At 36.1% G+C, this 16,438-nt stretch overlaps 1 protein-coding gene across 1 annotated transcript in view; it reads right to left on the reverse strand.

Annotated features, from left to right (window-relative positions):
- LOC106883416 (RNA cytosine-C(5)-methyltransferase NSUN2) overlaps positions 1-16,438 on the reverse strand; it is a 29,606-nt gene that overhangs the window by 5,304 nt on the left and 7,864 nt on the right. Inside the window, exons 7-18 of the mRNA XM_089338656.1 lie at positions 16,314-16,385; positions 15,391-15,475; positions 13,866-14,005; positions 12,694-12,743; positions 11,357-11,431; positions 9,311-9,441; positions 8,324-8,397; positions 6,624-6,751; positions 4,624-4,727; positions 3,830-4,184; positions 2,092-2,227; positions 224-304 (exon numbers count right to left, since the gene is read on the reverse strand). Coding sequence (XP_089194782.1) covers positions 224-304; positions 2,092-2,227; positions 3,830-4,184; positions 4,624-4,727; positions 6,624-6,751; positions 8,324-8,397; positions 9,311-9,441; positions 11,357-11,431; positions 12,694-12,743; positions 13,866-14,005; positions 15,391-15,475; positions 16,314-16,385 — 1,431 coding nt within the window. The remainder of the gene's footprint in view (positions 1-223; positions 305-2,091; positions 2,228-3,829; positions 4,185-4,623; positions 4,728-6,623; positions 6,752-8,323; positions 8,398-9,310; positions 9,442-11,356; positions 11,432-12,693; positions 12,744-13,865; positions 14,006-15,390; positions 15,476-16,313; positions 16,386-16,438) is intronic.

Raw genomic sequence — 16,438 nt, forward strand, 5'->3', positions numbered from 1 at the left:
ACTGGGAAAATGGTTATGAAAAGTTTCATGCAGAAGCAACTAAAGGCTTTGTCTCTATAAAGAGTTAATACCCCAATATAGTTTTCAGTTATTTTTCTAAGCCATTCTGAATCCTTGATTATTTTGAAAAGGAACAGAAATACAAGAACAGTCAATTGTTAAAGAAAAATAGGAGCCCATAAAATAGTTGACAAAAGAGATGACAATAAAAAAATCTGCTCACCTCCTGATTTATTCTGAAGTCACACTGAGGAACAAGTGGAGACGGACTACGGCCAAACATTTTAACTCCAACATTTATTATCTGAATATAACAAGAGAAAAGATCAAAATTATAAGGTATATTTTGGTATAAATAAAACTGAGATTGTCTAAGTTTATGGTTTCTATACACGCTTGCAAGAAAGTGTAGAGTCTGCGATGGGTGTGTGTATGTATTTGGGTGACCATTAGACCAGGTGTAGCTGTCTTTTTGGGATATGGGTTTTTATGAATTCTTATTTCTTTTCTTATTTCATTTCTGTTTTCCGCATGTATGGTCAAAACCAAGCTGTCATCATCTCTTGAAATCATACAAGCACCTAATAGGACTGATGAGGACAATTTCACCAGTTAGACAAAAGCAGTAAGGAGACATATTAAGTAATCTTTTGAGAGTTTGAAATTGTGAAAAAAATTTAAGAACCTCTGCATGAGACCAGTACCATGGTTTTATGCTTGCAACAACTAGACAGCAGTCTGAGTTGATATTATTGACCCTAAGTGGATGTGAACAGAAGCTAAGTCTGCTATCTTTACTTGATCCACCCAGCTACAGGTACTGAGATATTGGAGCTAATGTCACAGTCATGTACACATACAAATAAATACACATAAAATCTTTCCTTAGGCATAGGCATGGCTGTGTGGTAAGAAGCTTGCTTTCCAACCACATGGTCCCGGGTTCAGTCCTCTCTCACAAAATATCCTTACTCTATTCATTATATAAAAAAAAAAGTAAAGATCCCCTTCAGTCAAGAATGACCACGGGATTGCACCTAGAAAGGTCCCCTCCAAGACACAAGTCCACGCAAGGTTGTTTATGGAAGACCAACAGTTGCCCATGCATACCAGCTTCTTCTCTCCACACCAGTGATATTGTCCAAGGGAAAGGCAAAGGCCTTTACAGCTTGGCACCAGTGATGTCAGAACTCATTTCTACAGCTGTGTGAACTGGAACAACATGAAAAATGAGTGTCCTGCTCAAGAACACAACACACAGCTCAGTCCAGAAATCAAACTCACTACCTCATGATTGTAAGCCTGACGCTCTTACTACTGAGCCATGCACCTTCACTCTATTCATTATGATATACAACTATACCACCTTTCTGTGGGTACATTAATGTATCATTAAGAAATTCGTTTCTGATCACAAAGTATCAAGTTCAATCTTACTGTGTGACACCTTGGCTAACAGCCTTCTATCAAATTCTTGGGCAGACCCAAATTTTTTGAGTTAAATTAGGTAAGTGTAAGCTCTGTGAAAGCCTGCTGGATGGACTGTACTTGTAATTTGAAAGTCCAGTTTTGTTATAGTGTCCTAGTGAGTCTGTCTGAAGATTATAATAATGGCATAGATATCTAACATTATAATAAAATAATTTTTATTTGCCTGTCGTGGTACTTAAATGAGAATGAGATGTAAGGTGACAATGTTTTTAAGATTCCGGTTCGAATGACATGAGTGTTTTTGTTTCACTTTTGACACGTAATACTTAAATAGTGGAAGAGATATGATGTTGCTGTGGGCTGGAAGTATGCAAGAAGTTAAGATTTTTTTTTACTAAAACACAACCGGGACCCGAAGTAAGGCATGTGTAAAATTTGAATGAAATTGGTTGTGTAGTTCTGGAGTTTTAGGGATTCACACAGACAGACAGACATACATTCTCAAGTTTATATATATATATATATATATATAGATAGATAGATAAATAGATAGTTTCATCAATTGAACAACTGGAATCTTCATTTGTCAAAACCAACAAGTGAGTCATTCATTTATTCATTCATTTATACTAACACCGAAACTTATGAAGTCCTACTGACCTTTACCCGCTCGTAATTATTTTTAACAACATCTAGCATGCTCTTTGACACAAAATATAATGTCCTCTTTTTGCCTGTCTCACTACGATACATCAACTGGTTAACTGGAAAATCAGCTCGCAACTGGAAAAACTTTCTGTAAAAAAAAAGAAAGAAAAAAAAAAGGTTTCATGTAGCTGAAATTTTTTTTAATCTTTTTTTTTATAGATGGAATTAACAGATATATTACAGAAAAAACATATTTATGATAATAGCATTCATGATATGTAAATATTCATATAACAAATAATGTTCTTGGCATTAAGAATCGTTATAGAAAGTATACATTGACAATATGACTACCCATCTGATAAGGGTACACCAGACACATGCATCACAACCATATGTGTGTGACATGGTGATCTCATATCAAGATAAATAGTGTATGATCTTGCGGGTGAGGCCCAGTTAGAATTTTCTTCAGGGTGAGTAGCCCATCCTGCTCAAAAGGTCCCTGAATAAAGTTTTGTTAAGGATGTTGAACGAAACACCAAAGTTTCCAGAGGTGAATTATTCAAACCCCAAAGAATTCCTCTCAACACATGGCTATGATGCTCCCCCACTACTCCTGCTCATGATCAGAGATGCACATATTGTCAGCCACATACACATACATATATATATATATATATATATATATACATATTATATATATATACATACATATATACACATACATATATATATATATATATATATATATATATATATATATATATATATATATCTACACACACATATACATATATACACACACACATACATATACACACACACACACACAATCATACATGCACACTTAAATGTATATTTATAGATATGTAGTTGGATAAATAAATTTCAAGTATGAATCTGTACACCCATCTTAAGTCAGGTTATGGAAATGGGGAGGAGAATGAGGATGATTTAAAAAAAACAACTTACTGAATAGGGGGCCACACTTCATCAGTTTCTTTCAAGAATAGAAAAGGATCTTCTTTGAAACCCATAGTCCTTTGTTTTTTCTTCACTTGTTGATTTCTGGAGGAGGAGGAGGAGGAGGAGGATAATAATAATAATAATAATAAATACAAAGTTATTTTTGTTTGATAGTCTGAAAAGAAAGGACAAAGCCCAAAGCTTTCGCAACTCACTCCTAGATTATTTAGGTAGGGACAAGGATTTTTTTTATTTAATCCCTTAGCATTCAGATTTACTCTGTTAAATGTAATGATTATTTATTCACATTATTTTCAATTAATTGTACATTATCTTACAACTTTGAGATTTTAATGATGTAATTGTTTTATTTTAAGAGTGATATTTCAGTGTGGGTGTGAGAGGCTGGATCTGGTCAGTTTGAACATAAAACAGGTAGAATACTTTGGGCTGGATATGGCTGGTTTAAATGCTAAAGAGTTGAAAAAAAAAAAGTATATTATTATTGAATTCATTAGATGAATTTTTTTTCAAGAAATGGCACGCACGCACACACACACACACACACACACACACACACACACACACACAATGGCCTTGCTTCAGTTTCTGTCTACCAAATTCACTCAGAAGGGTTTGTTCAGCCTGAGGCTATAGTAGAAGACACTTGCTCAAGTTGCCACGCAGTGGGACTGAACCCAAAACCATGTGGTTGGGAAGCAAGCTTCTTACCACACAGTCTATAAGATTATAATTGCAAAAATCAGATAAGCAGAAATACCTGTCGTTTTCTAGTTTGCGTTTTTCTTGAGAAGTTGCTTCAGCTTTGTCAGTGGAGTCATGAGGGACGGCAGAAGCATTACTATCACCTCCACTTTTATCAGACATCTCTTTATCACTTTTACCTTCACTGCTAGCCACTTGTTCACTGTTATGATTTTGATTGCTAGAAACAATTTCAGTATTTGTTTTCTCAATTACAACACCTTCTTCAGAAGTTTGACTTTGTCCACCTGAAACCTCTTCAGGCAGTTTTTTCTGACCATCATCAGTTTTACTCTGAGAAATGTTCGTATCATCTTGCTTCTTTTCTGTCGGATTGTCAGTTGCAAATTTGTGTCCCTTCAGAAATGGATCTAAACACAATACAAAGGAAATTTCTGATGATGTCAAAATAATGCTTTGGTTTTTTGTTTTTTTTTAAGTCTGAGATTAATATGTCGTTAATTTATGGAGGGTTGATGATAATACAAGGGGGTGCTGAAAAGTTCCTGGCTTTAAGGGTATCGTGAAAAGGCCTGGTTAGAGGCCCAACCTTCTGAGTTCTTTTACAGGGCTGAGGAAAACTGAAGGACCACTCCAATAAGTGTGTGCATCTGAGAGTGGAATGTGTTGAATAAAATCCATAATCAACTGATCCTCCTGTATTTTCTTTTAACCCAAAGCCAGGAACTTTTCAGCACCACTGTAAATGGTGGCAATGATGTTGATGATGATGATGAACATGGCTACAGAAATATTGCTAACGATGATAATGACGATGACAGAAATTGTAGCAACAATGACAATATGTACCTTTTGTTGGTGCTATTTGGCGCAACCATGGCAACTGCTGTTTCTTCATCATCACAGCAATGAAAAATCCCCCAGTGTTCTGATGATGGGGCAATACTCGTAAACTTGGAAGTAAAAACAAAAGCATAATTACAAAATACATTTTTAATTTGTTCTGTACATCAACCAAATATAATTACTGGTAACCTACCATCTTAAAAATGGAAGTTCATATCACAATATAATCCTAGATTTTGTGTTTGTTATGTAATCTTGGACTTATATAAAAGAGTAAAGACCTCCTTCAGTCATGAATGACCATGGGGTTGCATCTAGAAAGTCCCCATCCAAAGTACAAGTCCGGGCAATATTATTTATGGAAGACCAGCAGTCACCCTTGCATACCAGCCTCTCCTCTTCACACCACTGATGTTATTCAAGCGAAAGGCAAAGGCCAATACAGTTTGGTACCAGTGATGTTGCAACTCATTTCTTCGGCTGAGTGAACTGGAGCAATAATGTCTTGCTCAAGAACACAATACAGCCTGATCCCGGAATCAAACTTACAACCTCACAATTGTAAGTCCAATGCTCTAACCACTAAGCCACATAAAAGCAGCCAGCACACTCTGTAAAGTGGTTGGCATTACGAAGGGCATCCAGCCGTAGAAACTATACCAAAACAGACTGGAGACTGGTGCAGCCCACAGGTTTGCTAGCTCTGGTCACACTGTCCAACCCATGCCAGCATGGACAACGGACATTAAATGATGATGAAAGTTAAAATAATGGACTGCTACAAATATATAGTCTCAAGTTTAAAGATGATTACAATAACCATTGAATTTTGACCTCAGGCAAGTCACAAGTTATTCCACTGACAAAAGTCCCACACCAACTTTAGAGTCGTGTGATGAGTGGTAAGTCTCATAAACAATATCTAGCCTGTAGAAGTACTATCTCTAAGTGGAAACATCACCATCATATTGTGAGTGGACATATCTGACCAGTGTGGCTGTGCTCCTTTACAAAATAGACCCATAGGAAGAGTTGAACTCAACACTAAAATGTAGATATACTCTACCATCTGGTACTTTAGGTGCCCTAACCCTATAGCATTTAACCCTTTAGTGTTCACATTATTCTGCCAAAATTGATGCTTTTTATCCACTTTGTTTTGAACTAATCATGCATTATCCTGTAGCTATTGAGATTTTGATGAGGTAGCTGCTAATATTTAAAACAATATTGTAGGGTTGGTGTGAGAGACCAGATCTGGCCAGTTCTAACATAAAACAGGTAGGATACTTTTGGCCGGATATGGCCGGTTTAAATGCTAAAGGGTTAAACCGGTCATATCTGGCCAAAATATTCTGCCTGCTTTATGTTCAAACTCACTAGATCTGGTCTCTCACTCTTACCCTACTATCACATTCTAAAAATAAACAATCACATCATCAAAATCTCATAGCTACAAGTTGATGCATGATTAATTTAAAACAATGTGAATAAATTAGCAGGACATTTGCCAAAATAATCTGAATGCTAAAGGTTTACGAATAGTCTACTCTGTTGCAAGTATTTAGGCTAGGCCATTGGTTCGGATATACTTTCCACTGATTAGTTTTAGAAACCATGTAGAGAGTTATAGGTACTAGCTCCAAAAAAGAGTTAAGAAAATGTAAATTTTACAATTCTGAAATTTAGAACAGTAAGTCGTCCCAACTGTGTAGTTCTTATTTTCTACTATGAGGGTTGGTATTTTGTGAGTAATTTTGTTTGTGAATGCAAAGAATTTCAGTTACAAGGTATGAACTGTTAATTCCATACTAATTGTTAAGTATCCTATCCACTAAGCCATCCATTCATTCATGCACTTTATTTGATATTTGGGTAGTTGATTAATATTAGGAAGAAAATCTAAAACTATTTGCTTTAGCTAAAACCATTCTCCTTTAAGCTTGGAAAAATAAAAAGAAGAAGTCATGAAATAATTTTTTTGAAATTGTGAAAGGACTTACCAGCGGTTCAAATTGAACTGTTTTGTTATTTCTTCAGATGGAGGGAACATGCTTGGCCTGAGTTGGGAAAGTAGTTTTGGAGGTACTTCTTCATATTTGTCATACCAGTCACCACTTCTGCTCATACACTACACAAAGAAAAAAATGGAAGAAAGTAAATACACAGCAGAAGTGTGATACAAACCTGTTGCTGTTTTTGTTTAGTCTTCATAGAAAAAAACCCAACCCTATAATCAAAGGTATTCCAATTATCACCCTGTCATTTAAAAATTATTTTAAAGCCTACATTATCTAATGTGCCTTTTATTTCATAAGATGGTAGCACATAGTTAGAAGGGGATTTGGCTGCCATTTCTAACAGGTCCACCAACTGCATAAATACATCCTTGTTTTGAAATACAGATAAATTAAAATGGAACTATTTACTGTGTTACATATATCAGGAATGGAAAAAAACAACTAATGATTGAAAGGTTTTTCCAAAAACATTTGATAGTTTATACTTTCTGCTTAAATTATTATTTCTAATCCAAACATTTTGATGTTCAACATTATTTCATAAAGAAGGTAGCAAGCTGGCAGAATCATTAGCATGCCTGGCAAAATGCTTAGCAGTATTTTGTCCATCTTTACATTCTGAGTTCAAATTCCACCAAGGTCAACTTTGCCTTTCATCCTTTCAGGGTAGATAAAATAAGTTCCATATGAGTTCTGGGGGTCAATGTAATCAACTTATGCACTTTCCCCAAACCTGCTGTTCTTGTGCCAAAATTTCAAACCAATATTAATTCATAAAGGCGAGCAGGCAGAATCATAAACACACCAGGCAAAATGCTTAGTGGCATTTCATCTGCCCTTACATTCTGAGTTCAAATTCTGCTGAGGTCAACTTTACTTTTCATTATTTTGGTGTCAATAAAATAAGTACCAGTTGAGCACAGGGGTCGTTGTAATTGACTTAACCCCTCCAAAAAATTGCTGGCCTTTTGCTGAAATTTGAAACCAATATTAATTGATAAAGAATTGACAAAATATTGAATGGGGAGTGCGGAAGAGGTAGCTTGTTAGTATGGAAAATGGCACAGATGATGCAAAATAAATGTAATAGATGGTGCATGATGAGCAGATGGGCTGGATGGTGAACACAAGACATTATGGATGGATGGTCTGTGATGAGTGGATGGAGTGGATGTGATGGATACTGTACCCTGGGTAGGTTGGATGATGCATGACGGGTGAAAAAATACTCAGATTTAATAATGAAGAGATTTCATATAAGAGAACAGGAAAACATGAGAGGAAGTGGTCTAGATCTGAGAATACTGAACAGGACATGCTGTAATGGGATTTGCTGTAATGTACAACAAACTCTCAGTAACAAAAACATGAAAATACATATAACAGTTAAAAATGTGAAAATCCTAACTTTAATAATGACAACAAGCATTTCTAATTTAGGCACACAGCCACAAATTTGGGTAGGAGTGGCATAGTTGCTTTAATTAACAATGTTATTTGACTGGTACTTCATATATTGACTCCAGCAGGTAAGGTCATGTCAGCCAGTGCAGGATCTGAACGTAGAATGTAATAATGGAATGCAATATTAGACACTGCTCGCCATCCAAAAATAACATCCTTCTTCATGTTATTATTTTTATAATAAAGGATATACTGGTATAGTAGAAACATAAACTTACTCTCCAGGTCAGCAATCCTGGCATAGCTTTTAGGCCCTTTAAACATTCACTGACATCAACTAGTTCTAAGGCACCTGGAAAACAATACAAGATTATTTCATTTTGAATAATAAGTCAATTACAGAAGAGACATATTACTTTGGCACAAGACCACATGTTTGTTGAGAAGTAGTATACACAACTGGTATTAATTGATTTTAAAGGGAGCTATTTTTATTTAACTTTTGAGTTGGATTTGAACTTAAAACACATGGAAAATAAACAAAAAATTTAGAAGTTAATTCTTTCATGAATTACAGGAACTTCTAGTGCCAGTACTCAATGACTGCCACTGCTTCTATGACAGTGACACTCATTTACAACTATTATGAGATGTCAAGACAAGGAGGCACAGAAATATACACACACACTCACTCACACAATCTCTCTCTCTCTCTCACACAACAGTCTTCTTTTAGTTTCTGCCTACTAAATCTATTCACAAGGCTTCTACTATAGTAGAAGGTGCCACAGAGAGATTTAAACAGAAACCATGGGGTTAGGAAGCAAACTTCTAAACCACACTGCTACGCTTGGGCCTAATAATCATCACAATTAAATACATTTTAGTATTAACATACAGTAACAAAGTAAAGAAACTGGAACAAGAGAAACAAGGATAAAGATGAAAGTATTTATTGGTTCCAATGGAACCATATTCCAAGTAGGAAACAAATTGGTCCTCTACCAAACTTGCTTGAGGTGCAGTCCTCATGGCCAAATTCAAATTTCAAGTCCTGAACTTTCAAACCTTAAGTCAATTCAAGGTGAAGCCATTTTGCCACTTTAATTCAAATTCCAACATTGAACTTCTATTAGAGCAACAACAATAACTTCTAGCGGGACAGCCACAACAACAATTTCTATTGGGATAGCAACAAGAATTTCTATTGGGACAACCACAACTTCTGTTGTGGAAAGCCAGCAACAATAAAGTTTGCTCATTACCTTCGCATCTCTGTAACAAGTCTACCACAACAGCCTCATTTTCAACAGGATTAAAGGAACAGGTGGAGTACACAAGCCGGCCTCCCACAGTAAGGAGTTCAAGACCCCGTTTCAGAATCCGGGCTTGTAAGCTGATGGTAGAAGAAATAAAAGTGTGTTTCTTACATGGAAATCAAAAGAATAAAAGATATTACTTTACACTAACACAAGAATAATCAAGTATATATTTAATGAAGTTGACCCTCAGTTAAATATATAATTCTTTCTTAAATAGATATATATGATAACTTAGTTATTCCATTGAATATTGAAGGATGGAAGGCCAGTAACCTCCAGTGGGATTTTTAACCCATATGGAAAAACAAATTTTAATTCATTGATCTTTTTTTTAAAGAAAATGTTAATCTGATTTCAATGCTTTTGTGATTTACATGAATGGATCGGCAACAGTTTAAATTCCAAAGAAATGGAACTAGAATTTTTATATAAAGAAAATTCTTTATCTTCAACTTGATCCTTAGACATTTCTTCCAAATTTATATTGTTTAATGAATTTAATGCATCTACATTCATTCTAGAAAGTGCATCTGCTTCAGAATTTTCAACACCCTTGATATACCGTATATCCACAGTAAACTGTGAAATAAAATCAAGGTGTCTAATTTCTCATGTTCGGGCAAACGAACTTACGTTCTCTCTCCACCTCTTATGAGTTTGCTACACTTACAACAGATTGAATTCTGCTAAAGGCAGATAGTTGTTTTTTGTACTAAAAGAAGAGATTAACAGCCTGAAAAATTATAACCATATTAAAATCTCTCAGACATTTAATGAGTAATTTTTAAAAAACTGGTTGTTGTCAACCATGAGAGTTTAACCTCATTACACTACATGTTTAGTGGTGACTCCAAGACCCCGTTAAAAGGTATGAGATATTCGGACCCTTTGATTCACTCGATATAGATCTTCCCCTTGTTTCTGTCAACTGATCGATTGATATTTCATTTGATATGACACGTGTTAAACAGATACAATTGTTCGCATGACTTTTATTAATCAAATTCTCCCATCAATGGACTATGATCCTTGGAGAAGTATTACTATGAGCAATACTCAGTAGAATTTTCAAAAGAAATTTGTACTTAGCCCACAAACCACTGAAATATTCATAACTTAAACAATGCTCTGATGTTTGAAGCAGTAAACAAATAGTACCACCACACTGAAGCTTATTTATCACAATGTGGACTGAGGTAGTAAGCGTTAAGTATCTGGGAGAGGATATGAACAATCAGTCCTATGCACACTATAGAATCAATATGAAAAATCAACTCCAAAGAGAGCTCCATAAAGAAATGCTGATCACTCAAACTGAATGGAACTTATGGAAGAGGGAAGCTGAGGAAGACATGGGATGAAGTACTGCAGGACAATCTCAGGACATTGAATCTTATGGAGGAGATGACAAAAGACTGAGATATCTGGCACTCTGCTGTACTCAAGAAGACCTGTCCTCCACAGCAGAAGTGTTAATGCTACTCCCTCCTGCTGAAGATCCCAGTGTCAGTGCCATGCAACAGCACCTATGCCAGCACCAGGTAAAAAAACATGTGCCAGTTCCACATACAAAGCACTCAGCACACTCGGTAAAATGGTTGGCATTAGGAAGAGCATACAGCTATAAAAACCAAGTCAAATCAGGCTGGAACCTGGTGCAGCGCTTCTGTTTGCCAGCTCTGGTCAAACCATCTAACCCATGCAAGCGTGGAAAGTGGATGTTAAAGGATGATGATAATGATGAAAGACACTATTGGGTCAACATAAACAAAGTCACAAGCTTGCAGTTCTCACTTTCAATACATTTTCATGAAACAATAACAATCACCACCATCTCTTACTAAGGGACAACCCTATAAATTTAGAGGGAGGGAGCAGTTGATTATATTGATCCCCAAAACTTGACTGGTACTCCTTGGAAGGATGAAGACAAAGTGGAGCCCAGTGGGATTTGAATGATGATGTGTATTGAAACCTTCTATCACTTACCCATGAAGTGTAGGTCCATGTGCAGGGTGCCAGGTATCCCAGACATCAAGATTCTTGCGAAGTGTTCCATCTCCACTGAAATAGTAAGAAAGATATATAATTAACATAAATTAAGACTAAGTTGGAAATTGAGATAATGAGAGGCTGGTTGGCATTGATCATATAATGAGGGAGATAAATTATATCATAATCCCATCAACACACTTCCTCTACAACGATGTCAATTTGGTACAACACCCAGGACAAAAATATAAATAAATAAAAACAATAATGTTAATGACCACATGCCTAACAACTTCCCAGGAGAAAGTCGACAATATCTAAGTTCAGACACTATAGTCGATGGAAATTATCACCAGTATCCACAGGATTTCCATAACAACTTGAATCCAGCGGGGCTATCTATGCATAGGATCTCACTGAAAAAGTACTCTCCTATAATGCTCCTATGAAATTTTGATCATGTCAATGGACACTGCAACAGAACAAGGTACATCGTCATGCAACTCAATTCTCATGTCGAGGCCATGATAGCGAATGGCCCTCACAGTGGTAAGTGCCTGTTCATACCTCAGATACCACTGCTACCTTCCGACAACCAGATTCCCTTCCAATTACAACGCAGGCAGTTTCCCATCAAACTAGCCTTCTCATTCACAGCTAACAAGTCTCAGGGCCAAACTTTAGATCATGTTGGTGTGTTTCTGCCCACTCTGATGTTTACACACGGCCAGTTGTATGTCGCTATGAGCAGGGCAACGAACTCAGCTAATTTGAAAATTAGTGTTGATCAAACACAAAATATCATTTACAAAGTTTTGTAAATGTAATAATATCATGAATATGTGCTATGTAAAGCTGTACATAAGTATAATCAAAACCAACGGTTATTTATATTTTGTTACATTTCCTATAACATATTTCAGTATAAATACATTCATACTTAAAGGTGTTATTATTTTCCTCCCTCCCTTCATTTCCCATTGTAGATGGGTAGGTTTGCTAGTATATATAATCACAGTATTGACCAGACTATCAGATATTGTTATACATTGCTGGTCACAATGCACTTTGCATTGTTTTAGCTGTTGAATCATGCCACCCTACCTGCTAGGCATGCAGGCCAACATTCTCTCCTGATCAGAAGGATATTTCATTGCAGGGTTACCCATTTACAGCTGAGTAGACTGGAGCAATGTGAAATGAAGTGTTTTGCTCAAGAACACAATGTGCTGTCCAGTCCAGGAATTGAACACATGATCTGACAATTGTGAGTGCAACACCCTAACCACTAGGCCACACACCATCATATGTGTGTGTGTATATATTATATTTACCTGCAGGGAACATCAGCCAAAACTCTGTCATAAGAAACAAAATCAGGGCTCTGCAAAAAAAATATGAAAATGCTGCATTATGTGTTATACATACGTATTAATATAATGAATATCATTATCACCAATATTGTAATTATCAATGCTATTAACTTCCAACAAACCAGGATTATCTCCAAGATGCATCAGCAGCCACAAACAGTAATTGAGGTCAAAGATTCAGAGCTTTGGACAAAATGCCTTGTGATATTCATTGTAACTCTTTATTGAACTCTGAGTTCAAATCCTGCTGGGGTCAAGTTTCCCAGGCTTCTTCAATTAAAAGACTATGTTTGATAGTGACCCCTAAATCTTATTATTATTACTTTCACTTCATGGGCTGATGAAAGTATAGATCTCAAAGGCTACAGTATTTGTGTGAGAAGTGATACTATATTTTATTAGGTTTGAAATACATTGTGTTCATCACAGGTTGAAATTTTTGTTATTACTGTTGACTCAGTCCTGGTTATTTTTACTTGAATTAGTATTCTAGAAATAGTCACCTCAACTTTATTGTGAGCAAGGGTTACAATAAAAGGAGATTTCAGATTGAAAATGAATACACTGAGCAACTACAGAGGAGTTTCTTCATTGACTTGTGTCATCAGTATTTTAAACACAAAAGGGTGTTTATTGAAGAAGAATATGGCAAGAATCAAACAGGGAGCCTCTACATGGTTGCATGGCATGCAAGAAATAACAAACAACTCTCACTCATATAACACACTACTGTCTTAAATAAAGGACAAATTTAATAATGTAGTCTTAAATATCTATAGACAGATGGAATGGTTACAAATGGAAATGCCATTGATCGTGGGTCGGCTTGATCAGGGCTGACCTGGGGGCTAAACAACAACTACACAAGATCCATTGTCAGTTCATGTATTGACGAAGGGGAGTGACATCTTGCAAATAGACTTCCAAGGCATCATCACTTCCAATGATGTATGAAGCAGAGAATGAAAAATATAATGATGATGCATTCAAATTAATTACACTAATAATTAATCAATCATTACAATTTTTAACTGTCTCAAATTGTTCCGTAAAATGCCTAACACTGGTTATGTAGAAAATCTTGACAGGAATTAAATTCATTAGTGATTCTTTTAAATAGGAAATCTACTTACATTGGGAGACATTCTCAAGTTTGGCATAGTAGCAGCATCATGGTTGACTACAACACAACATGGACTCTGCAAACGCTTCACCTGATGTACCATCATGTAGCAGCGTTTATTGTCAACATCATTAGCCACAACGAAGCCATCTAAAATAAAAGATATGCAGATTTACATATATACACTTAATATTACAAACTGGATCTCTTCAGCCCATTAAAAACCTGTCAAAATTATAGAAAAGCATTGAGAAATAAAGCGAAGGTACAGAAAGTGATTTAACAATGTAAAGTGGGAGGAAATTCATATAACTTCCCTATTTTGCTCTTTGCTAAAATAATTTTCCTTTTTCTTTTCTCTTTCAACTAACATAATGGAATAATATAGTATAATTAGTAAATCATTAATTGGTTTATACTAACGAAATTCAAGCAAATCTAAAAAATATGAAAATTACTTATATTATCATATCTAATAATAAATAACTTACAACTCTGCATTATTTTGAATGAATTTTTTGCATTTTACATAAAAGAAAATCTGTCATACATTGGCACAGGGATGACTAAGCAGTTAACAAGTTCACTTTGCAACCACATGGCTCTGGGTTCAAATCCACTGCACAGCACTTTGGGCCAGTGTTTTCAGTATTATATGCAGACAAACAATAAAGAAGCCTGTCATAAATGTGTGTGCATGTATGTCTATGTTTACTCTTTTACTTGCTTCAGTCAGCTGACTGTGGCCATGCTGGAGCACCGTCTTTAGTCGAGCAAATCGACCCCAGGACTTATTCTTTGTAAGCCTAGTACTTATTCTATCGGTCTCATTTGCCGAACTGCTAGGTTACGGGGACGTACACATACCAGCATCGGTTGTCAAGCAATGTTGGGGGAACAAACACAGATACACAAACATATACACACGCATACATATATACGATGGGCTTCTTTCAGTTTCCATCTACCAAATCCACTCACAAGGCTTTGGTCGGCTCGAGGCTATAGTAGAAGACACTTGCCCACGCAGTGGGACTGAACCCAGAACCATGTGGTTGTTAAGCAAGCTACTTACCACACAGCCACTCTTTATATCTGTGTAAAATAGAGCATCAAGCTGTTTTTATGACAAAAGTTAATTTAGCCATTTGATAAATAGAGATTGATCAAATAGTGCAGGGGTTGATGATTGACTGAAAATCCTTTCAGGCCAGACTGTGCTCCAACTTGGCTGCAGTACAATGGCTGAAACCAATACAAGAAAACAAGAATACTATAAACTGTTTAACCATTTAACATTTAAACTGGCCACACCCAATCCAAATATTCTACCTGTTTTGTGCTGAAACTGGCCAGATCTGTCCTTTCACATCTACCCAACAATGTCACTCTAAACATAAACAATCACATCACTGAAATCTTGAAAATTACAAAATAACGCATGATTAATTCAAAACAATGGAGAAGCCATGTATGTACGTATGTGAGTGAGCGAGCGTGCATGTGTAAACTGAATGCTAAAGGGTTAAACCTACCTGGAATGGTTTTGTTCTCGTCAGCATGTAGAAATTCTATTAACTGGGCTGTCTTGGATCCTGGGGCAGCACACAAATCCAATACCTAGATACACCAAAATATAGAGAAACTGTTAAGAAGCCAAGAATAAAAATAAATTTTTTTCTGAGCATGGAAGGCCAAGTGGATATGGTAACAGATAGTCAGCTAAGAGTTCAGTGGTTCGTATCTTGCAGTCAGTACTGCAATGTGTCTGAAGTCAGGATGTTTCCCAACTATATGATCTTGAATTCAGTCCCACTGTGTAGCACCTTAGGCAAGTGTCACTTACTACAGCCCTGGGCCAACCAAAGCCTTGAGAGTGGATTTGAGAGACAGGAACTGAAAAATATCTATTGTGTGTGTTTGTGAGCATCCATGTCTTGACCTCATGTGATGATTGTATGCAATCTTCAATGAAGTATGTCAGGCCATGGGGAAATATTACTTTGTTTGGAACTGATAAGGGTTGGTGAGAGGAAGGGCATCTAGCAATAGAAAATCTGTCACAACAAATTCCATCTGACCCATGCAAGCTTAGTAAAGTGGATGCTAAAACAATGGTGTGTGTGTGGTGGTGACAGCCATGGTTGTATTCATTCATAAGAATAAAATGAACATAGGTGTTCTTGTGATGCTGTTACAGTTTGATCAGTGACTAACCCTGATAGAACAGACTTAAAAGATCAAAGACATTCCATCTATGAGCTTCCCTTGATCTTTAATTCAGACATTGTATGATATTGCTGATTACATTATTTAATGTGGGTTCAGTTCCACTTTTGTTAAGAATGGGGGTAGGAGGTTGAAAATTAAATGAAGCAGGAAAAAAGACAGGAAGATAGAAATATAAGTGACAAGGTAATGTTTCAGAACAAACAAAAAAAAAGAGATGAAAATTTACCTTGTGATGAGGTTTCACATCAAGTAATATTGGAGGAATCATACTGACAGCTTCTTGACGGCTGATATTTCCCTGCAACAAACATGGAGATATATTCAAAATTTACTTTGGTTGGGGAAAAAAAA

The sequence above is a fragment of the Octopus bimaculoides genome, chromosome 20, assembly GCF_046866305.1.
Source record: "Octopus bimaculoides isolate indiv1 chromosome 20, ASM4686630v1, whole genome shotgun sequence".
Taxonomy (NCBI): Eukaryota; Metazoa; Mollusca; class Cephalopoda; order Octopoda; family Octopodidae; genus Octopus; species Octopus bimaculoides.